The following is a 23153-nucleotide window of genomic DNA, read 5'->3' as shown; positions in this document are numbered from 1 at the left end:
GTCTAAAAGAATAAAAATAATGTATTTCTCTTGAGACTAATTTATATAGTGAAATCCTTATAGCCTCTCAAAATATTTGGTGGGAGTTAAAAATGTTTAAAATTTCAGATAAAAAATTTAGGTGAAAATTTTTGGGGGGAAAGTTTTTCATTTTAGAAACATTTAGTTTCATTTTAGAAACATTTAGTTTGGTGAGAGTTAGTTTGCATTGCTTTTGGCCTAGTAAAACAGCACCATTTAATACTCTAGTGAGAGAAAACATGGTGAATTGGATAATTAATGAGGGTATAAAAGGAAAATGGTGTATAGATTTAAGCAATGAAAACTTTTCTTAATTGGTGTGCACAACCTTAAACGTCAGTTATAAAAAAAGGGAGGGAGTATTAATTTAGGTGCTGTATATTTTCCTTTTCATTTTAATAGTATGACAATATAAAAAATTTATTTTGGGTCGAGGGAGATGGGTTGTCTGATATTAAGTCAACTCATCGTGGTGATAGGTGTTTTAACAAATTACATTTATTATCTCTAGCATTCTTGAAAGTTTAAGTTTGCAGTTCATGGAGACATATGACTACTGTAAACTAAATCACTCTTTTATATACTTGGACATGATAAATTCATATTTTAATTGGCTCAATTTTTTTTTTGTGCATTCTTGTTGGCTCAAGAAGATGGTTAAGAATCGTCAAGCAGCTTCCATGTTGGTGATGACAAGGTTAATCGGGGACATGAGAAATCAGGTATTCAATTTGATACTTTTTGAGTGCACACCTTCATATTTTTTATACTTATGTTACATGTGTAATGTTGTGTTCCAACACCTTTACATGGTATAATTAAGGTTCATGGTTGTGTTGGTGATGAATTACAATGATGTGTAATGTTGTGGTCTAACATTTTTATACGGTGCAATTAAGGTCAAAAAAGGTGGTTGTCTTGGAGATGAGTCAACAAAGATGGAGATCAAGTACGAGGTTGAAGATGGGGTGATGGAAGGAAGCGCAAAGGTTGTGTTGACGCCAAATGACGCTGAAAGAATTGAAAAGATTAATGACATGAATGCCAAAATTCTCAAACACTTTGAATTGTGCGGTAAAAGTGAAAAAGATTGAGAGGACAATGCTCTAGACAAAGCTTCTAACCTAGCAATTGGTGTGCGGCTGTTGCTGAGATAGGTGGATTGGCATATGGGCTTGGCTATAATCTTAGGAAGTTTGGCCCAAGTGTGACTGCCAACAAGATCTGGAGAAGAATCTTGTGGGCTGATGAAGACAGTGTCAAGCATGAAGATCAGCTGCTCAAGTCTAGTGTAGCGAAAATCTCTAAAAAAAGCCCGCAAGATAAAAAATTTGGTCAAATTGAAGAAGCAAAATGAATCAGCTTAATAGTTTTATCATGTTGCATACTTACTTTTTAAGTTAGACTCTTTTACATTTGCTCTATCATCTTGAGTTGTGAACTCTTTCCCTTTGCTTTGCTGTTATCTTATTTGACTGGGAGTCTTCTTGTGCCCTGATAGTTCTACCCTCCCTTTTTGCACACTTTTAAGTTGGACTCTTTTACGTTATACTCTGTTATCTTATTTGACTGGGAAAGAGTCCTTTTGTGTTGTGTTGCGCTCTATTATCATATTTGACTGCAAAAGAGTCCTCTTGTATATTGTTGTTATTAGAGAAATTAAAGGGAATGTTTGGGTTAAACCACTTCTTGTGCTGGTATTAGAGAAATTCAACACAACAATCGAATCTGCATCTCAAAGTAAGTCAAGGAATATTTGGGTTAAATCATTTCTCTTGGGCTGATATTAGACAAATTCAAGGCAACAATGCAATTTTCTTCTCTTGTGCTGGAATTATGATTAGAAGTCAACCATGCATCCTTGGGATCTTATAGTTCAGATAATTGCTATTAATTTAGGTGTTGTATTTTTTCCTTTTCATTTTAATAGTATGACAATATGAAAATTTTATTTTGGGTCGAGGGAGGTGGGTTGTCTGATATTAAGTCAACTCATCGTGGTGATAGGTGTTTTAACAAATTACATTTATTATCTCTAGCTTTCTTGAAAGTTTAAGTTTGCGGTTAATGAAGACATATGACCACTATAAACTAAATCACTCTTTTATATACTTAGACATGATAAATTCATATTTTAATTGACTCAATTTTTTTTTTGGTGCATTCTTGTTGGCTAAAGAAGATGGTTAAGAACCATCAAGCAGCTTCCATGTTGGTGATGACAAGATTATTTGGGGAAATGAGAAATCAGGTATTCAATTTGATACTTTTTGAGTGCACACCTTCATATTTTTTATACTTATGTTACATGTGTAATGTTGTGTTCCAACACTTTTACATGGTGTAATTAAGGTTCATGGTTGTGTTGGTGGTGAATTACAATGATGTGTAATGTTGTGGTTTAACATTTTTACGCGGTGTAATTAAGGTAAAAAAAGGTGATTGTCTTGGAGATGAATTAACAAAGATGGAGATTAAGTACAAGGTTGATGATGGGGTGATGGAGGGAAGCGCAAAGGTTGTGTTTACACTAAATGACGCTGAAAGAATTGAAAAGACTGATGACATGAATGCTAAAATCTTCAAAACACTTTGAATTGTGCGGTGAAAGTGAAAAAGATGGAGAAGACAAGGCTCTGGACAAAGCTTCTAACCTAGCAATTGGTGTGAGGCTGTTGCTGAGATGGGTGGATTGGCATATAGGCTTGGTTATAATCTTAGGAAATTTGGCCCAAGTGTGACTGCCAACAAGATTTGGAGAAGAATCTTGTGGGCTGATGAAGACAGTGTCAAGCATGAAGATCAGCTGCTCAAGTCTAGTATAGTGGAAATCTCTGAAAAAACCCGTAAGATAAAAAATATGATCAAATTGAAGAAGCAGAACGAATAAACTTAATAGTTTTAGCCTGTTGCATACTTTCTTTTTAAGTTGGACTCTATTACATTTGCTCTGTCATCTTGAGTTGTGAATTCTTTCCATTTGCGTTGTTGTTATCTTATTTGACTGGGAGTCTTCTTGTGCTCTGATAGTTCTACCCTCTCTTTTTACACACTTTTATGTTGGACTCTTTTACGTTGTACTCTGTTATCTTTTTTGACTGGGAAGGAGTCCCCTTGTGTTGCGTTGCGCTCTGTTATCTTATTTGACTGGAAAGGAATCCTCTTGTTTATTGTTGTTATTAGAGAAATTAAAGGGAATGTTTGGGTTAAACCACTTCTTGTGCTGGTATTAGAGAAATTCAACACAACAATCGAATCTACTTCTCAAAGTAACTCAAGGAATATTTGGGTTAAATCATTTCTCTTGAGCTAGTATTAGAGAAATTCAAGGCAACAATGCAATTTTCTTCTCTTGTGCTAGAATTACGATTAGAAGTCAACCATGCATCCTTGGGATCTTATAGTTCAGATAATTGCTATTAATTTAGGTGCTGTATATTTTCCTTTTCATTTTAATAGTATGACAATATAAAAAATTTATTTTCGGTCGAGGGAGGTGGGTTGTCTGATATTAAGTCAACTCATCATGGTGATAGGTGTTTTAACAAATTACATTTATTATCTCTAGCATTCTTGAAAGTTTAAGTTTGCAGTTCATGGAGACATATGACTACTGTAAACTAAATCACTCTTTTATATACTTAGACATGATAAATTCATATTTTAATTGGCTCAATTTTTTTTTTGTGCATTCTTGTTGGCTCAAGAAGATGGTTAAGAATCGTCAAGCAGCTTCCATGTTGGTGATGACAAGGTTAATCGGGGTCATGAGAAATCAGGTATTCAATTTGATACTTTTTGAGTGCACACCTTCATATTTTTTATACTTATGTTACATGTGTAATGTTGTGTTCCAACACCTTTACATGGTATAATTAAGGTTCATGGTTGTGTTGGTGATGAATTACAATGATGTGTAATGTTGTGGTCTAACATTTTTATACGGTGCAATTAAGGTCAAAAAAGGTGGTTGTCTTGGAAATGAGTCAACAAAGATGGAGATCAAGTACGAGGTTGAAGATGGGGTGATGGAAGGAAGCGCAAAGGTTGTGTTGACGCCAAATGACGCTGAAAGAATTGAAAAGACTAATGACATGAATGCCAAAATTCTCAAACACTTTGAATTGTGCGGTAAAAGTGAAAAAGATTGAGAGGACAATGCTCTAGACAAAGCTTCTAACCTAGCAATTGGTGTGCGGCTGTTGCTGAGATAGGTGGATTAGCATATGGGCTTGGCTATAATCTTAGGAAGTTTGGCCCAAGTGTGACTGCCAACAAGATCTGGAGAAGAATCTTGTGGGCTGATGAAGACAGTGTCAAGCATGAAGATCAGCTGCTCAAGTCTAGTGTAGCGAAAATCTCTAAAAAAAGCCCGCAAGATAAAAAATTTGGTCAAATTGAAGAAGCAAAATGAATCAGCTTAATAGTTTTATCATGTTGCATACTTACTTTTTAAGTTAGACTCTTTTACATTTGCTCTATCATCTTGAGTTGTGAACTCTTTCCCTTTGCTTTGCTGTTATCTTATTTGACTGGGAGTCTTCTTGTACTCTGATAGTTCTACCCTCCCTTTTTGCACACTTTTAAGTTGGACTCTTTTACGTTGTACTCTGTTATCTTATTTGACTGGGAAGGAGTCCTCTTGTATATTGTTGTTATTAGAGACATTAAAGGGAATATTTGGGTTAAACCACTTCTTGTGCTGGTATTAGAGAAATTCAACACAACAATTGAATCTGCTTCTCAAAGTAACTCAAGGAATATTTGGGTTAAATTATTTCTCTTGGGCTGGTATTAGAGAAATTCAAAGCGACAATGCAATTTTCTTCTATTGTGCTGGAATTATGATTAGAAGTCAACCATGCATCATTGGGATCTTATAGTTCAAATAATTGCTGTTAATTTAGGTGCTATGTCTTTCCCTTTTCATTTTAATAGTATGACAATATGAAAAATTTATTTTTGGGTCGAGAGAGGTGGGTTGTCTGATATTAAGTCAACTCATCGTGGTGATAGGTGTTTTAACAAATTACATTTATTATCTCTAACTTTCTTGAAAATTTAAGTTTGCAGTTCATGGAGACATATGACTACTATAAACTAAATCACTCTTTTATATACTTAGACATGATAAATTCATATTTTAATTGGCTCAATTTTTTTTATGCATTCTTGTTGGCTAAAGAAAATGGTTAAGAGCCGTCAAGCAGCTTCAATGTTGGTGATGACAAGATTATTCGGGGACATGAGAAATCAGGTATTCAATTTGATACTTTTTGAGTGCACACCTTCATATTTTTTATACTTATGTTACTTGTCTAATGTTATGTTCCAACACTTTTACATGGTGTAATTAAGGTTCATGATTGTGTTGGTGATGAATTACAATGACGTGTAATGTTGTGGTCTAACATTTTTACATGGTGCAATTAAGGTCAGAAAAGGTGGTTGTCATGGAGATGAGTTGTCAAATATGGAGATCAAGTACGAGGTTGATGATGGGGTGATGGAGGGAAGCGCAAAGGTTGTGTTGACACTAAATGACGCTGAAAGAATTGAAAAGACTGATGACATGAATGCTAAAATCCTCGAACACTTTGAATTGTGCGGTGAAAGTGAAAAAGATGGAGAGGACAAGGCTCTGGACAAAGCTTCTAACCTAGCAATTGGTGTTGGGCTGTTGCTGAGATGGGTGGATTGGCATATGGGCTTGGCTATAATCTTAGGAAGTTTGGCGCAAGTGTGACTGCCAACAAGATTTGGAGAAGAATCTTGTGGGCTGATGAAAATAGTGTCAAGCATGAAGATCAACTGCTCAAGTCTAGTGTAACGGAAATCTCTAAAATAGCCCGCAAGATAAAAAATTTGATCAAATTGAAGAAGCAAAATGAATCAACTTACTAGTTTTATCCTGTTGCATACTTACTTTTTAAGTTAGACTCTTTTACGTTTGCTCTGTCATCTTGAGTTGTGAACTCTTTCCCTTTGCTTTGCTGTTATCTTATTTGACTGGGAGTCTTCTTGTGCTCTGATAGTTCTACCCTCCCTTTTTGCACACTTTTAAGTTGGACTCTTTTATGTTGTACTCTGATTGATCGAGATTGAAATTTCTTGGTGTGATTACGTTTTTGAAAACAGATTTTTCAAGGGTTTAACTCTAATTAAATTTCTTCTAAATGAAGTCGTAATCTTATGTCGAGTCGTCAAAAAACAAAAATCGGAACTGTTCACGGAGTACTGTTCATAGGCACTGTTCACACCTGTAGTAGTACTGTTCATCCGCCGCTACTGTAGTAATACTGTTTATAGTACTATAGCAGAACTGTTCATCCGAAAAAAAGAATTTTTTTTCCTTGTGTTTGTTTCCAAAGTGAGTTGTGTTTTGATTGGTTTCCAAATCTTGATTGATTTTCAAGTCTTGATTGATTTCCAAATCTTGATTGATATCTTGATTGATTGCCAAATCTTGATTGATTTCCCAATATTGATTGACTTCCAAAGAGCCTACCGATTTAGCCATTCCCAAAACACTCCCAACCCAGTTTCCTAACCCGTTACAAAGACCTATCCCTACATTTTAGCCACCACTTCTCCTACTTTTTAGGATTTTCCTTAACCCATTCATCTTATCCTCACATTCGGCCATCTTTTTCTATATTTTAGGAAGTTAGGCCGCCACTTGTCATCCCTTTTCAGGAGAGCAATTCGGACAAAAAAAAAAAGGCAGACATGCTTCTTGGATTGTATATACCAAAACATTTTTCAAGTTATTTCTTTGTAAGCAAACACTTATTTGAGGACAAATCGTCTTTCAAGAAGAGGGGAATGATGAGAACATGAAGAATTGGATTCCTTTCAAGTCCAAGAAAATTCATTTTAAAAGTTTTCATATTCCAATGATGGTTGATGGTGCAATGGAACTCGAGAATCATTGAAGATCCAACCCTGTGTCATGCTTATTTCTTGTTATCATTTATTTAATTGAGTTTTCAGCAATGTTAGTTGTTAATTAGAGTTAATTTGAGAGTTAAGTAAGTTGTTTGAATTAGGGAATAAAGGCTAAGGTCATGTTAACCATAGTTAAGCCAATTTGAGTTAGTTAGTTTCCTATTCTAGTTGAATTAGAGTTTTAGAAAAATAGTTAATTGCTTCCAAATTTGTTTAGAAAATTGTGTCAAATTTAGAAGTCGTATCAAGTAAGGAAACTTGATTTGTTTCCAACTTAGATTAGGTTTTTAACTCTTGTAAGGCTATAAATAGCCAAGCTCATGATATATGATGAAGAAGACAATTATGAATAAAAATTGAGAGTTTTCTCTTGTTCCTTGGGGAATGTCCCTTGATACAAAGTGAGTCGAATCTCCTTTGTTCAAGTTTTGATTTATCAATTCAAGACCATGTTGAATTGTGACGCCATTCTACCGTTCTAAACAATCTCGAGTTGTCCTTGATTGGTTTAGAATCCGTCTTTTGTACCCATAACCTGATCAAGATAGATCCTTCCGCTGTCTGATCAATTCGATTTCTTCTCGAGTGGTCCTTGGAGAATCGATTTGCATCATCCCGCTTAAAACCCAATCTCCTTAGACAGAATTACTCTACAAATGTAATTTACTAGCACAATATAACACGACAACTATACCCTATAATAGCTATTGAAGAAATAAATAACAAATAAAGAACACCAGAATTTAACGAGGTTCGGTCAATAATGCCTACGTCCTCGGACACTACCAAATTATATTTCATTAAAAATATCTACAAAGTGAAATATTACAATAGAGGGAGAAATAAGAAAATTACCTTAGAAGATAAATAGACAATTTTGGGATGATTCCAAGACGAAGAGCCAGGGCCCTTATTTATAGTTAGGAAGTCCTTCAGCCCTTCCTAAACTTCCGATGTAGGATGAGGTACTTTGGTCAACAGTTAGGCGGTCATTTAGATGGGTGGATTCGCCAATGGGATCAGTGGGATTAGGGTCGGACAGTTGTTAGGAAGTCATTTAGATGGGTAGATTAGCCTATGGGATCAGTTACAATTTAAGGAACAAATTGTTGTGGGGTAAACACGAATGCTCAAGTCTAATGTAGCAGGAATCTCCCAAAAAGCCGGCAAACTAAAGTCTAATGTAGCAGAGATCTCCCAAGAAGCCCAAGAATGTGATCAAATTGGGAATCAGGATGAATCAGCTTAATACTACTTCTACCATTTTGGACACTTAAGTTGGACTATTTTACATTAAAGAGTCTTCTTGTGCTTTTATCAATGTAATTAAAGGAGTCTATCAAGTTGAACCAACACTCTGTGCTCTATGTTGTTATTAAAAAAAATGAATGAATCTTCTTCTGATGAATCACTTCTCTAACCATATTCTTTCCAAGTTAATAGTAGATTTGCCACATGTAATTGGCAAAAGGCATCTTACCCAATCTGTTTCCTTGATCTCATGCTGGCACTCCACTTACTACAAACATGGTTGCACCCTTTCTCGGTGTGTGTGAGATTGGTGTCCGTATTTTCACAATTTTACCACTTCGATCAGATCTTAATATATATAAAGCCTGACTAAATAATTTGCAAAACCCGGCCCCATGTTATTATATAAAGGTATAAAATAATTGCTGGTGAAAGTGGTTTAAAGAGATTACTAGATGGCATGATATTTTGGTATTGGTTTTTTTTTTTTTTTTTTGTCAAATAAATTGCAGATAAGAATTTGGAGCTACAATAGGATGAATAGCTGAAGTGTATCGCCAATCGACATTTAATTGAATTATGATCAAAAAATGTTCTTTGATGGAAAATGGATCTTCATTTTAACCTACAACTTGTTAAGCTGTTGGCCAGGGAGCCATGCTCCTGCCTGTCAAGTCAGGTGATCGACTCCTAGCCCAAAAGGTTTGGGGTTGCGGTTTAAGGAGGGAATTAAGGGGGGAGGGAAAATATGGAATCCTCATCTCCATTTCCATGTTAACTGCATGGGTTACTGATATTTTTGGGATTGAGTAGTACAGACTTCCATATTTGTGAATACTCTTCCAATTTAATAAATGATTTGGGAATAGCCAAAAAAAATTTTCCCATTCACTTGCTATACTTGTTCCTGCTTCAATTTTGAATAGTTTTGTCACTCTATCCTCTTGCTGATGACATATTTGATTGTCGTGAATAAATCTTTCCATTTTTTTCTTTTTTTGAGTATATAATATATGATTTGCTATTATTTCAGATTAGGTTTAGTTTAGTTGATAATTGAAATTCAAGAATAATCGAAGTCCTGTGTTTGATAAATGCTCAAAATTATTCAGTTATCGAATAGGCCAATAAAGTCTCGATTTTTGTCGTAGTATCATGTCTGAAAAAAATCGATGGCGCCAAAAAAAAAAAAAAAAAGAAAAATCCAAAGAATTAAATTGGTTCATGTATTTAAGTTCTTGGTGACCTGCCAAGAAGGTTTTGGTTTAATGGTTAAGGTCGAAATTCCAAGAATTAGAAATTCTAAATTCTACTCCTCTGCCCTCTCTTGATTTTTTAAATCACATCTCTTTCCTATTAGGAAAAAAATTTGAAGAAAAGAGTTCATGGTGACCTCATGAAGGACTCGAACCTTTTGTGAGTTAATCATCATAGTTGCATCAGTGGACAGGGAAGAAGTTTTAGAATTCTCCCCACCGTCAATTCAAAGTTTGAATCTTGAACTTGACAATCAAGAGCAATTACTATTCAATTAGTGATTGCATCAGTGGTCAGAGGGGGACTTTTAGAATTCTCCCCACCGCCAAATTCAAAGTTTGAATCTCAAACCTAATGATCAAGAGCAAAAAGAGTGTGAGGAGGGGTGAGAGGTTAAAAAAATTAATGATTGTAGATATCAAAAACTTCTAACATACTCCGTAAGCTATAACTTATGCTAATAGGGGGATCCATTATCCCCCTACTTGTTCCTAATCTGCTCAGAGGGACTATCTAACATGCTAAGAAGAGCGGAAGATATGAAACAGATATCAAGAATTAGCATTCGTAGAAGAGGGCCGTCTGCATCCCACCTATTTTTTGCTGATGATACACTAATCTTCTGGAAAGCAATCCCAAGTCAGGCTGAAGAATTGATGAAGATTTTGGCAAAACATGAGAAAGGATCAGGTCAGAGGATAGACTTTGACAAATCATTTGTATTCTTCAACAAGAATGTACCTGAGGAGAAGCAAGTAAAGTCAGTCGGTTGGGAAACATTTAGAAGGTTAGCCAAGGTAAATACCTTGGTTTGCCTATGGTCATCACAAGATCGAAAGAACAACTGTTTGGATTTATCAGAAATAGCTGTCAGAGGATGGAGAACTAGAAGAATAAATTACTGAGTATTGCATGGAAGGAAATACTACTAAAAGCCATCACAATGGCTTTACCTACATATGCTATGTCCTACTTCAAATTACCAGGGAAGCTATGTAAGGATATTAGTCCTATGAAGGCTAGATTCTGGTGGGGGAAAGAAAATGGAAAGAGAAAGATGCATTGGTGCTCCTAGAGTAAGCTTACCAAGGACAAAAGTAGAGGGGTTCAGGGACTTGTAGGATTTCAATAAGGCTCTACTGGAAAAGCAAATCTGAAGACTAGTGACATGTCATAATCTGTTGATAAGCAAGATCATGAAGGCCAAGTATTATCCAGACAGCTCAATATTCCAATGCAAAAGGTGGAAGAACTGATAACGAATTTCAGATGGAATAAACACTTGATCTTCAGAACTTTCAATGGGAAAGATGCTGCAAATATACTAAAAAATCCAATTAGTTTGGCAAGAAGGGAAGAATGCAATTTCTGGACAGGAAGCAATAATGGTAATTATTCTGTCAAATCAATTTATAAGTTTTTGAGTAGAGGAAAGGATATTCAGCAAAAGGAATCCAGATGACAAGGGGAATCAAGCACCACTAGACAAAGAGAGAAGGAGTGGAAGTGGATATGGAGACTGAACATTAAAGGCAAATTGAAGAACTTTATGTGGAAATGCTTGGACAAAGCTCTTCCAGTGAAAGAATTGATATATTGCAGGACCAGAATAGGAGAGCCAATTTGCCAGATATGTGGGGAAGGAACACCTGTTCTTTTTCTGCAATCAAGCAAAGGAAGTCTAAAGATTGGCTCCATTGCAATGGGATGGACTTGCAGATTATAGAGAAAATTTCAATAAATGGTGGTGTGGCCTAATGGAAGCTACAACCAGGACTGAAGGAAATTTCCACCAAGCACTTACTGTCAACATTCTCTGGCAATTGTGGAAAGTTAAGAATGAGAAGATTTTCAACAATAAATACCGTCACCCTTTTGAAATTGTACAGAAAGCTCACCTAGAGTGGTTGGAGTACACTGAAGCTCAAAGTAGAGACAAACGAGTGAGCATTCAAGAAACAACATCAAGAAATGAGGAAGAACTGTATAGCAATGATGAAAACAATCTAATGAACATTGTAGTGGAAGTCAGCCAGCAGGAGGAAGAAAAGCCACTAGGAATTGGTATAGTGGCTACTCAAGGCAATAATACATATGCTGTCTGGGCCATAAGGGAAAGAAGCACAGGAGAAAGCATGTTGGAATATGCTGCGGCAATCAAACTAACACTGTGTAAGGCTAGGGAGAAGCTCTAGCAGGAAGTGAAAGTGCAAGTTTCATCTCCTCAGTTGATATGTTGTTTGAGAGGAACAAAGCACAAGACATAAGACTTTTTGCTCAGCTGGAAGACATTCAAATGTTAGATCTTTGTTTATGAAATGCTCATTTAGCTTGATACACCACCAATGTAATATGATAAGTAGAAGGATCAGTGCTTGTGCTATTAAATTAGTGCAAGTTGAGGAACACTTTAATCCTCAATGTCTAAGGACACTCTTGTAAAGCTCAATATAATGAGCCTTTGATCAAGTTGTATGGCTTGTTTTTTATATCAATAATACTTCTAATGTTTCTGTTTAAAAAAAAAAATTCTAACTTATGCCTGCAGAGTGTAGACAATAAAAGTGAAAGGTTGGGCAATTAATCCCCATCAGCGTTTACCAACTTAACAAACAAACCAACCATTGTTGAGACATAGGTAATAAAGGTGCGGCGTGGCAATTATCTGTTATGATTAGTACAAATCCAGATTTCATAGAACAAGACCTTTAAATTCCTTGTTTTCCCTCCTCTCTCAATTATACGAGCAATTAAGAGTACTCGTGATCAGGAGGTTCTAATTTTTAAATGCTAATCTTTTTTTTTCAGCAAAAAGCAACCAGAAAATGAAAAAGTGAGGTAAACTAATTACTACGAGTGACTTATGTTTGGACTTGTACTTTTTTAATATACACTAGTTCTAACTTTGGGCTCTTTCACTTTTATTTTAAACACTTTACTGCAATTAAATCTAAAAATGTTTTAGATAATACATAGCAACTTATAATGTAAATGTGAAATACGCTAAAGGACAAGCATACCTTCATTTTCAAAGGCCAATGCCAATTTTCATCATCGAGAAGAAGAGTGTCATGATGTGTAGGTGCAGTTTATTCATCCTAGTGCTTAAGGCACTCTCTAACATGTGTGCAGTTAACAAAAAATATATTTATCAAAATTATCACTTTAGAACATTTTTTATGAGTTTCATGGGTCAAATTCCATTATAACGTAAATACATACAAAAAGACGATGGAAGTGAAGCAAAATACGTGGAAGTTACAGAGAGAGCTACCTTCGGATTCAAATAACTATCTACTAATTGTTGACATTTTTTTTTTTTTTGAATAGATTGGGACAAATTTGCCATTATAATTAAAGGTATATTAGAAATTTCAAAAAATAACACCATGCGTCTACACCATACAGTGACACTCTCGCTTTAGATTGTACTAGTAGCTAGAAAATGGGGGTGTTGTTGGTTTTCGGCAAATCACAAAGTTAAGAACTTTGTAACATTCATAAAAGGATAGTGATACAAGGCCGTAAAATGTATCGTTGAAGAATTTATGGATGTGCATTGCTCATAATGTGATGTGTTTATGAGGTTGGTTCAATATCCAAGTGGTTCAAAGTTTGTCTACCATTTTGTAGGATTGATTTCAAAGAACATTCACTAAGATAGTGGTTCAATCGAAAGACGCCATTATTTTATGCATATGAATGTCAGATTATTTGGTGACCTTTTGGAAATCCATTTTCTAAATTTTAAAAATGGCAGGGGATTGTTAAAAATTTTTCAAAATTTGTATGATATACATACATATAATTAATGTATATTCATTCATTTTTTTATACATGTATAATATTGTGAATGTTTCTAAAATGTACATTCAGTCATGAATATATTCATGTATGTGGGAATCTTTGAATGAAAGGATAGATTCATGTTTTTGTTTAGAATCATGAGATGCATGAATTAAAGTGCATGAATTTATACACAATACTTTGAATCTATTCATATAAGTATTTAATGAGTTTTTTTGTTTCTTGAACAATCTCTTCTATATAAAGAGGTCAAGTAGAGAGTGATTTGTAGAAAATCACTTTCCTACTACTGTGTATCCTCCCCAAAAGCACTCCTTAGTTCAAAAGGGCTTGTTTTACTTTGTGCAAGAATTTAAGACAAATAAACTTCATCTTATCTTAAAGAATATTTGTCCAAGATTATTGCACGTTATACCGGACAAATAAAGTCTAAAGGAAAATAACATTCTATCACGATTTGAAGCTAATTCTTGACAAAGCCAATTCTGGATAAATTAAAGTAAGATTAGTGCAAGTGTTGCTGCTTGATAAAAATAAAATACAAAATCTTAAAATATAAAAATTGAGCTGCAATCAATGTGGATAATTTCGTCAAGAAATAGAGAGAAAGGTCGAAATATGCAAGTGTCAACTAGACAGTTATTCGACTTTAAAAACCAATACCGCTTGACGAGAAGAATGTATCAAATCTCCACAAATTGGTAGCGCTGAGCAAATAGTTAAAAAATATAAAAGGCTTTTATTGGGACATTCTCAATTTGGCTATCAATTTTTTTTATTAACCACTAATATGCATACATCTCCATGCAAGAACAAGATACCGTAAACCAAACAATAAGAATGGGAGTAGCGACACGGGTGAAAGGGGCCATTCAAGAGAGGGAAAGAACAGTAGACAGAAGCAAACAATACGCATACTGCAGACCATTCAGTCAGAGCAGCAGCTACTAGCTACAACACTTCTCACTTAGGCAACAAGCTAATTCTGGGGCTTCTCCCATTTAAGGGACTTGGCAACCTCCCAAGTGAAGTCACCATCATCTCTTCCGAAGTGGCCATAGGCAGCCGTTTTCAAGAATCGGGAATTGCCACCCCTCTTCAAGTCCAAGTGAATTGCAATCATCCCTGGCCTGAAATCGAAGTTCTCCTTCACAATCTTCAAAATTTCCTTGTCTGGTATCTTTCCGGTGCCGTAAGTGTCAACAAACACAGACAATGGCTCTGGAACACCGATGGCATAAGAGACCTGGACTATGCACCTGCGAGCTAGACCACTAGCAACAATGCTCTTGGCAGCCTGCCTAACAATGTAGGCACCACTCCTGTCAACCTTTGTTGGGTCCTTACCAGAGAAGGCACCACCACCATGGGCACCCCAACCGCCGTAGGTGTCAATGATGATTTTACGACCAGTGAGACCAGCATCTCCATGAGGGCCACCAATCACAAAACGGCCAGAAGGATTGAGGTGGAAGATAGTCTTCTCATCAAGATACTTCTCAGGAATAACAGTCTTGATGACATGCTCCTTGAGATCCTTGGCAATCTCATCGTTGGTGACAGTCTCATCGTGCTGAGTGGAAATGAGAACAGTGTGGACCCTGACTGGAACCATTGCTCCATTGTCATTGCAGTATTCAACGGTGACTTGGGTCTTGCCATCAGGTCTCAACCAAGGGCAGGTTCCATTCTTGCGGACTTCAGTTAAACGTGCACCAAGTTTAGTTGCAAGAACATGGCTGAGAGGCATCAACTCGGGTGTCTCATCTGTGGCATAGCCAAACATGTGACCCTGGTCACCAGCACCAATCTCTTCAGGGCGCTTGGTAAGGTGACCATGGACACCCTGAGCAATGTCAGGGCTCTGTTGCTCAATATTAACTAGGACCTTGCAGTTATCAGCGTCAAGACCAACATCATCAGAGATAAATCCAATGTTGCGGCATGTGTCGCGCACAATCTTCTCATAGTCAACATTTGCTTTGGTGGTGATCTCACCAAAAACCATTACCATGTTGGTCTTGGTGCAAGTCTCGCAAGCAACTTTGCTGTCAGGATCTTGTTCAAGGCAGGCATCAAGCACTGCATCAGATATCTGATCACAGAGCTTGTCTGGATGTCCCTCATTTACAGATTCAGAGGTAAACAAGAAGGTATCCATTCTCCGAACCTGGAAGAGATTAAACAAATTTGAAGATATCATTAGGTTCTCAACCATCATTAAAATAAATACAAGCACAACACGAAGAACCAGTCTCTGCACTCCATAGATCACCAACAAAATTGTGCCAAAGAAGATTGTAATCCATTTTATGCTTTAAAAACATGTTAGTAACGTGCTACAAGAATAGTATATAATGCAAAACTGGACCATTTTTTAGAAGGAATCATTTTAGAAGTTCTGATTCCTTATGGTCGACAACAGAATCAAATTGGTCTTATACCCACTGACAGAACATCATGTCAGATAAGATGGTCCAGCATATTCTTTCAAGCTTACAATGGAGAAAACAATTGGTATGCATTAGAAATAGATTCTGAAACAAATGATCCTCCTCTGTAACACGCATTCAAAGAATATTACCAACCTCTACACTAACCAAGTTGCCGATTAATTGACATTTACGTCCAAAATGTGAATTTTTATCAACTTCAAAGACAAGCTAGGCTGGCCACCAATCTAGAAGGAGATCCAGATCGTTGGAACCATGCTTCACTTACACTACAAGAATTTTCACTTTCCAACCAGCACATAAGAAAGATGCAAAAGCTTCCCCTTTTTCTCGATAAAGAAATAAATTCCAAGTCAAAGCTCATTCTAGCACAGATCAAGAACATTTAAACCCAAACTAATTGCTCAATGGCAAATTCCCGGGGAAGATGCAAGTTTAGCACATTCAAGAAAACACGACCAAAGTTTGGGATTAGGCCATGACGATATTCATCATTGTACAAGTAATCTTCAGAATACCATATGCAAAATTCAAAGCATCGCCAAGTTCAGATCTTGCATACAGCAATGCCCTCACAAACTTAAAACCAAAACCCAAATCTTGAAATCAAGTCAGACCACAATTATGGCTCTAATTACTTGTTCCATAAATACTAGAAGTTCAACAAGCAAACAAGGGGTAGATGCATAAGCTGCCATAAACCATTCAAGAAACACCAACTGCTATTAGATCTAGTAACATGTTTACATTTTAATTACACTTCTTATCGACAAGCTAAAAAGATTTCCTAAATCCTCATTAGCTGTACTCACGAATTATCAAAATCAAGAAAATCTCAGTCCCCCACCCACCCAAGAACCCCAGTGACGCATAAAACAAACCATCATGTTCAACTACTACAAATCCGACCAACTAGTAAAATCAACAGAACCCACAACAGATCTACAGTAAAACACCAGTCACTTCTAAAACGCAATCTTTTTCATCAACAAATGCAGAAAAAACTCAGATCCAGGAGCCCCAGAACATAAACTAGCAAGAACCCATGTGAGAGAACACAATTAACCAGCAGCCGCATAGAGTCTACTACTGAAAACAGAAGACCGTACAGTACAAAAGACCGTACCTTGAAAACAGAAGAACCCAACAGCAAGAGTGAGAGAGAGAGGAGAGATTTGGTTGGACCTCTTTCAGGCACACCCCCAAATGCTTGCGAGTTTTACCATAAGGGATCGGGCCCGTATTTATAGACAAAGCTGTCCTGAATCCTAAAGAAAAATTGCTCACATAGACAGGTGGCATGGGTGGGTGGTTGCGTGGTGGGTAATTGGATTTTTCATTGTCCTCTTAAGCTTGATTGACACTACTCGAATTTTATTAGCAACTAAATTGGCTGGTGGGCTCCAAATTAATCGGGGCAGTTGCGACTTGGGATGGAGATTGGGATTTTGCATGATCTGACGGCTGGTATTGCTTGAAGTTGGTGAGAACTCGTACTGGCTACACAAGATTAATAGTGGTATACATTTGATAATGGCCGTGTACATCATTCACCAACCCCTGACTTAGACTATAACCAGTTTGGATTGCTGTTTTTGGTGGTGTGGCTTCTATGGCTTGGCTTAGCACCTATGAGCCAGCTTGGTCAATGCAAAGATTCATAAGGAAATGCTTAACATGTCAAACCGATGTATTCGGTAGTATTTAGATAAGGAAAATCATAGACTTTTATATGATGATTGCATTTCATAAATTGGCATAGCATTCGAGTTTCGACCAAATCAAGCCACATGCGATAGTGTTGGATTTTTTTCGATAAATGTTGGCTTGATTTTTTTTTTATATATAGATTTAATGCTTATTGTTCTCGTGGGATTTTTTTTCCCCCCATAAATGTTGGCTAGAATTTTTTTAGTAAATATATAATTGCTTGATAGGGAACATTAATATATTATGTTTATAATACTGATTGATGCCCTAGAACGTAGATGTTTTGGATTCTAACTCTCCTACTCCCTCCCCACTTCTTAAATTCCGCTACGAAAAATTTTTTTTATTATATTTATAATACTACTAACATATCATGTGTTTAGTTTTTTGTACCCTTTAAATAGCTTTAAGACGAAATGACAAGCATGTACACAACAAAATGCAGAATAGAGGGCTGCAAAATTGTTTTGGAATGTGTAAATATCATGATGCATGTGTTTTTTTTGGTAGAAAGGATATTTAGGCTGCCTTGGTCAATGCATTTGTAACGTGAGAACATGTATTTTGCCAATAGGAAAAAAGCCATCATTGGGAAAAAAAAAAAAAAAGAAAAAAGAAGCCATCGGTGGGAGGTCTAGAAAAGTAGGTATATTTGACTTGGGTTGCAACACGTAAACTAAGATTGACGCTGCCTAATTTCTTTGCAGGGGTAGAAGTGTAAGTTAAATGTCAACAGTTGATTTACAAATCCAAGCTAAAAAAGTCCAGGTTCTTGGAAGGTCAATCAAATATTTGATATTGTAGTTATTCCACGTATTATTACTTATGCATTCTTTTTCTTTTTCTTTTTTATGCATTCTTTTTCTTTGGTTTTTGGTAACTGACGCTGATTGATTGGGAATATGGTTGGGCATTTGGCAGAATTCCGTGCATGCTCTGTGAAAAACACTTCATAACGACAATTTTGTTAACGTTAATAAACCATAAAGTCCATGCGATTCATGGGACTTGAAGTACATCATGATTCATTCTGGTATTACACTTTAAAAAGAAGTAACTTCAGAAGAGATTTTTTTTTTTTTGGATAAAATGTCAATAATTTACTCCTACTGCTAGTCCCACATTACGAGAAAGGGAACATATTTAACTAGGTCATTCGAAATTGAAAGGATTAAATCACCTTTGAACCAGATAAAGTGTCTAATGGCACCTACTAAATTTGAGAATCTGTGTAGAATAGCAATTGATAAAAGACAAGATTTGAAATCAGATTAGATTTTGAATATTAATGACACTTCAGTTGGTGGCTAATTACTCAGAATATTGTCCAAAAAAAAAATCGGGCATGTATTGGTCCGACAATAAGTGTGTGCAAAACTATTGCTGCTGTCTAAAAATCAAAAAAAAAAAAAAAAATTTTTGGAAAAAAGGAACAGCTTGGCAGCAATTGAATAATTTTTTTTTTTTAAGCTGTGTCAGTGCTGCCGGGCAGTGTCAGCCCGGGAGCGACTGAAAAGGTTATAAAAAAAAAAAAAAAACTGCCTCCGTTCAGTCAGAATTGCTAGCAACTCTGAGACCATGTGAAGAAACTAGCACGCAATCAACGTGGGTATAGCCTCTTTGAGTGGAAGGAAGGAAGGGGATCCACATCCACCTACTACCATAGCCATTACCGCAGAAGCTGCGGGTCCTTTCTTTCTCTGTTTAGACTAAACACGTATTTCAGCTGTGGACACTGAACCGTTGCCACAGAAGCTGTGGACACTTCAATCTTGGCACAGTTATTTCAGCTGGAGCGGAGTCAGAAATAGCTAAAACACTAAGGCCTTGGAACTACTACTGCTTACAATGGATAAACTGTCAAAGACACGGGTATATTTATAAATCAAGTAAAGATGATCTTTTAATGGAGGCAGTTTTTTTTTTAAAAACCTTTTCGGTCGCTGCCGGGCTGACACTGCCTTGGAACTACTACTGTTCCTTTTTTTTTTTTTTAATTTGAATTTTGTTGCCGGGCTGACTCAATACATGTTCAATTTTTTTTTAAAATAATATTCTGAGTAATTAGCCTCAGTTGATAGCATGACTTTTGGAAAACGGGGAAATAAAGACGAAAAAAGAGAAAAAGGGACTCCGGTGACACGCCACTTTTCCGTTCGAAGTCTGGTCGCGCACAAGGATTAGGTGTTGAACATGTCCAAGGATGACATACGAAGAAATTAAGTACTTAACAGTGTTTAATTAATTTAATAAATTTATCTAACCAATGTGCAATGGATGCTCGTTAAAATGTACTTCAAATGTTAATTTTTTAAAAAAATATTAATTAGAAAAAATAATATAAATGCAACGAAAAGTAACAATTGTTGTTAGAGTGTGTATTTATATAGTAAGTTAAGTATGATTTTTTTTTTTAGAAAAAAAGAGTTAAATGAGATTTAAATATGTAAACTAGTATTCGTTGAGAGTATTCATTAGAAAAATCCTAGTTTAATTTATGTTTGTGTGTGAGGTAAAAGGGCTGTGGGAAACCTAAAGAGGCTGTGGTAGGGGTTAGTGGGTATACGGATCCAACTAAATTAAAGAAGTGTTGTGACACAACCCTTAGATTTTTTTTACTACAGGTGAAATTTGAACCCTCACCTACAGTCCAAGAAAGGATTTAAGTCCCTCCCTGGTGGCCACCGAGCCATTGGGCCAGTGGTACCACTATACCTGAATTAGTAATAAATTGTGATTGATTAGTTAAGTCCTTCGACCCCAGCCAATGTAACGTTTGAGGACAACATTGTGTGACAAATGGCACTTCCGTCTATGTTTAATTTGGACCCTTTTATTGGTAAAACGATCAAGTTGTCCTTATTGAAGAAGTATGCTACAAACAAATATCCATGTCACTGCTGCTTTGATTACAGGATAAAACAATGAGGTAAAACAAAAGGAATTTTTTTGGAGTGCAAGTTTCATAAATATGTGAATCTCATTGTACATATATGGACTCGAACGAAAAAGATTAAAGAGTTGCCACTTATGAATTCCGACGCTCTTCTGACCAAGTAGCTGAAGATTTCTTTCGCTGGACCACTCGATAAACAAAACAAAAGAAAAAATAATAATGAGTTATAAGGCATTCGTCAAAATCCCATTAATTTAATATATTTTTCGTGAACACACTCGCTAATCACTTTTTTACTTCGTACATATCAAATCGCTACAGTATTATTATTATTATTTTTACAAAAATTTTAAAAAATAGCAATCCAAATGGGCTCCAAGTTCGCTTCAATTTAATTACTCACACTTTTTGGTGGTTGATGAGGTCACTGTCTGATTAGATGTAATTTTGCATGTCAAAATTGTTATCAATTTCGAGATGAAATTCGATACTTTGAATCTGGCATGAAGATTTTGGTATTAATTTTACAGGAAAGATGAAAAATAAATAAAAAAAAATAAGTGCGTGCAAAAGATATCCTAGGTATCAATTCATATATTCCAAATACTTTTTTTGCCCATGTCCAGCTGAGGATATCCTTTTATTGTTAATCTACACGTTGATCTCATTTCAAATTAGTAATTACCCATCATATAAAAACAACATGGCAATGGTTTTCAATTAGGAATGTTTTTCAAGTGCCGCTCCAAGAGTACCCTTTTAATAAATTTTCCAAGCATAAACGAATGAAAACCTCATCCTAATTGTATATATGACATAATTGCCATCTGACTATTACACATGTACATCATCTTTCTTTCTTTTTTTTTTTTTTTTTAGCGCTAAAACTTATCATTCCTTTCAAAGCAATTAAACATGCGAGACATAAAAATAAGATGGCAATATGACATCTAAATGGCATATATAAATGAGTTAATTAAGCAATATTTATGGAGCTCACTGCATTAAGAAGCATGAGATTTCGTGATGCCAAGTGGTTAATATTACTAATGCGAATTTAATTTCCTGTAAACCAAATCTTTCTAAAAGTTATCAGGCCTTGTTTGAGAGACTGCAATCTTATTTATTTATTTATTTACCAAAACTTTTTGCAATAATTAGTGTTCTTTTGTTCTTGTGCAATGATCCACTGTGATATTTGTTGGGAAATATATTATTTGCACTCCATTTTTATTTTTTATTTATTTACAGTCTCATCATTTATTTTATCATCGAGTATAATAAGTAAAAACTATATTATTAGAATGATAGTGAGAGTGTAATAAGGCACTAGTGTTTGGATAGCAGTAGCACATACATTGATTCCAAATACTGTAATATTTTACTTATATCATAAACACATTTTCCAACCTACTCTTTTATATTTCTAACTACATTTTTATTTCATATACATCACATCACAAAAAGTGCTACAGTAATTTTTTCAAATAATAATCTATCCAAACACTTATGTGACGTTTTGTCATATTCAAAAGCAATTCTATGAGGATTTTTTAAGTAATACGCACTAACTGTTTTATGAGATATATGGAATCTATGAACATTAAAGCATGTGGCTGCATGGAACCTGGCGGAAGACTAGCGAAATGTTGGATAATTATTGAGTTGACTTAATTCTGCAAGTAGGCAAGTACTACTGCCATAACATGAACTGATTATGAATATGTTTTTATAAAGATCAAGACATCTACAAAATTATCTATTTTAGAAAACTTTGGAGTTCTTTTTTTTTTTTTTTTTTTTTTTATAAAAAAGGAGGAAGGGAGATCTAAGCTCAAGACCACAATTTTATTCTCTAAATTAATGTATCATTTATCTTTAAAATTAATCTTTTCTACACTAACAATGTATACACCATCAACGTTGAATAAATGATAATTATGTAAAATTTGAATTTAAAATTCAACTTTTGCACATATGTCATAGATCTGATGATAATAGTGCATACACTATCACCGTATATAAATTTTACTCTATTTTTAAGGGGTTGGGCTTTGTTCTGGTGCCCCGGGTTGTTGCATTGCACGCCTATTTTCTTCCGTTGTTATCATTTTTCTTGTTAATAGAAGGGAAGAGAAGAAATGGATAAGCCAAATGTGGAATATATTTTAGAGTATATTTTGGGATATTTTTAGAAAATATTTTGGAATATTTAAGAGTAGTAGAGTTTTAAAAATATATTTTTCGGATATTAAAAAAATTTAGACTACTTTTTAGAGTACCTTTTACCGTGCTTTTTAAAAATTTTTATGATATTTGAAAAACTAGCGGATCCAAACAGAGCCAAAGCTTTTAATTAGCCACTTGAAGACAAAAGTCTAATCCTGGTCATATATAAATATGTATAAGCTAGCTTGGCTTCACGGTTAAATTTCTGTGATTCTAAAACCATCCTACAAAGTTATGAAGAAGGAAATTCAGTATATTCAAAGGGCTTGTTCTAAATTACCTTCGATTTTAAAAAGTAAAATCAAGATCCAAAAACAACCAGTTTGGTTCATCTGATAGTCAAAAAAAAATTTTTTTTTTTTTTTGAAACCAAGGTGCCATTTTTATTTTTAAAATAGAAAACTGCAATCACATATGTAGAATCATTTGAAAACAAAAACCACGTACTAAAAAACTTCTTTCATTGCAGAGCTGTTATTCTAAAGATACTCCCCGGAGAGTCGGCGAGGTTCATGCCTACGATAAACGAGCCGGAACTGAAAGCAGCCGATCTAGCAAGCATGCCATGTTGATGGAAAACT

The 23153-nt window shown here is 35.4% G+C and overlaps 2 protein-coding genes across 2 annotated transcripts; one reads left to right on the top strand and one right to left on the bottom strand.

Annotated features, from left to right (window-relative positions):
- Nucleotides 1-9995: 9995 nt before the first annotated feature.
- LOC113724655 (uncharacterized) lies at nucleotides 9996-11235 on the top strand. The gene is made up of 2 exons (XM_027247537.1): nucleotides 9996-10274; nucleotides 11080-11235. The coding sequence occupies exons 1-2, from the start codon at nucleotides 9996-9998 to the stop codon at nucleotides 11233-11235; spliced, it is 435 nt and encodes a 144-aa protein (XP_027103338.1).
- A 2806-nt stretch (nucleotides 11236-14041) lies between these two features.
- Nucleotides 14042-17083, bottom strand: LOC113727851 (S-adenosylmethionine synthase 3). Its single transcript, XM_027252226.2, has 2 exons — nucleotides 16864-17083; nucleotides 14042-15454 (listed from the first exon to the last, which is right to left on the bottom strand). Exon 2 carries the CDS (start codon nucleotides 15443-15445, stop codon nucleotides 14264-14266), a length of 1182 nt encoding a protein of 393 aa, XP_027108027.1. The 5' UTR covers nucleotides 15446-15454; nucleotides 16864-17083; the 3' UTR covers nucleotides 14042-14263.
- Between the last annotated feature and the right edge of the window lie 6070 nt (nucleotides 17084-23153).

Source organism: Coffea arabica, chromosome 2c (assembly GCF_036785885.1).
Source record: "Coffea arabica cultivar ET-39 chromosome 2c, Coffea Arabica ET-39 HiFi, whole genome shotgun sequence".
NCBI lineage: Eukaryota > Viridiplantae > Streptophyta > Magnoliopsida > Gentianales > Rubiaceae > Coffea > Coffea arabica.
Note: the sequence above shows the minus strand (reverse complement) of the source record. Positions and strands in the feature narration are given on the sequence as shown.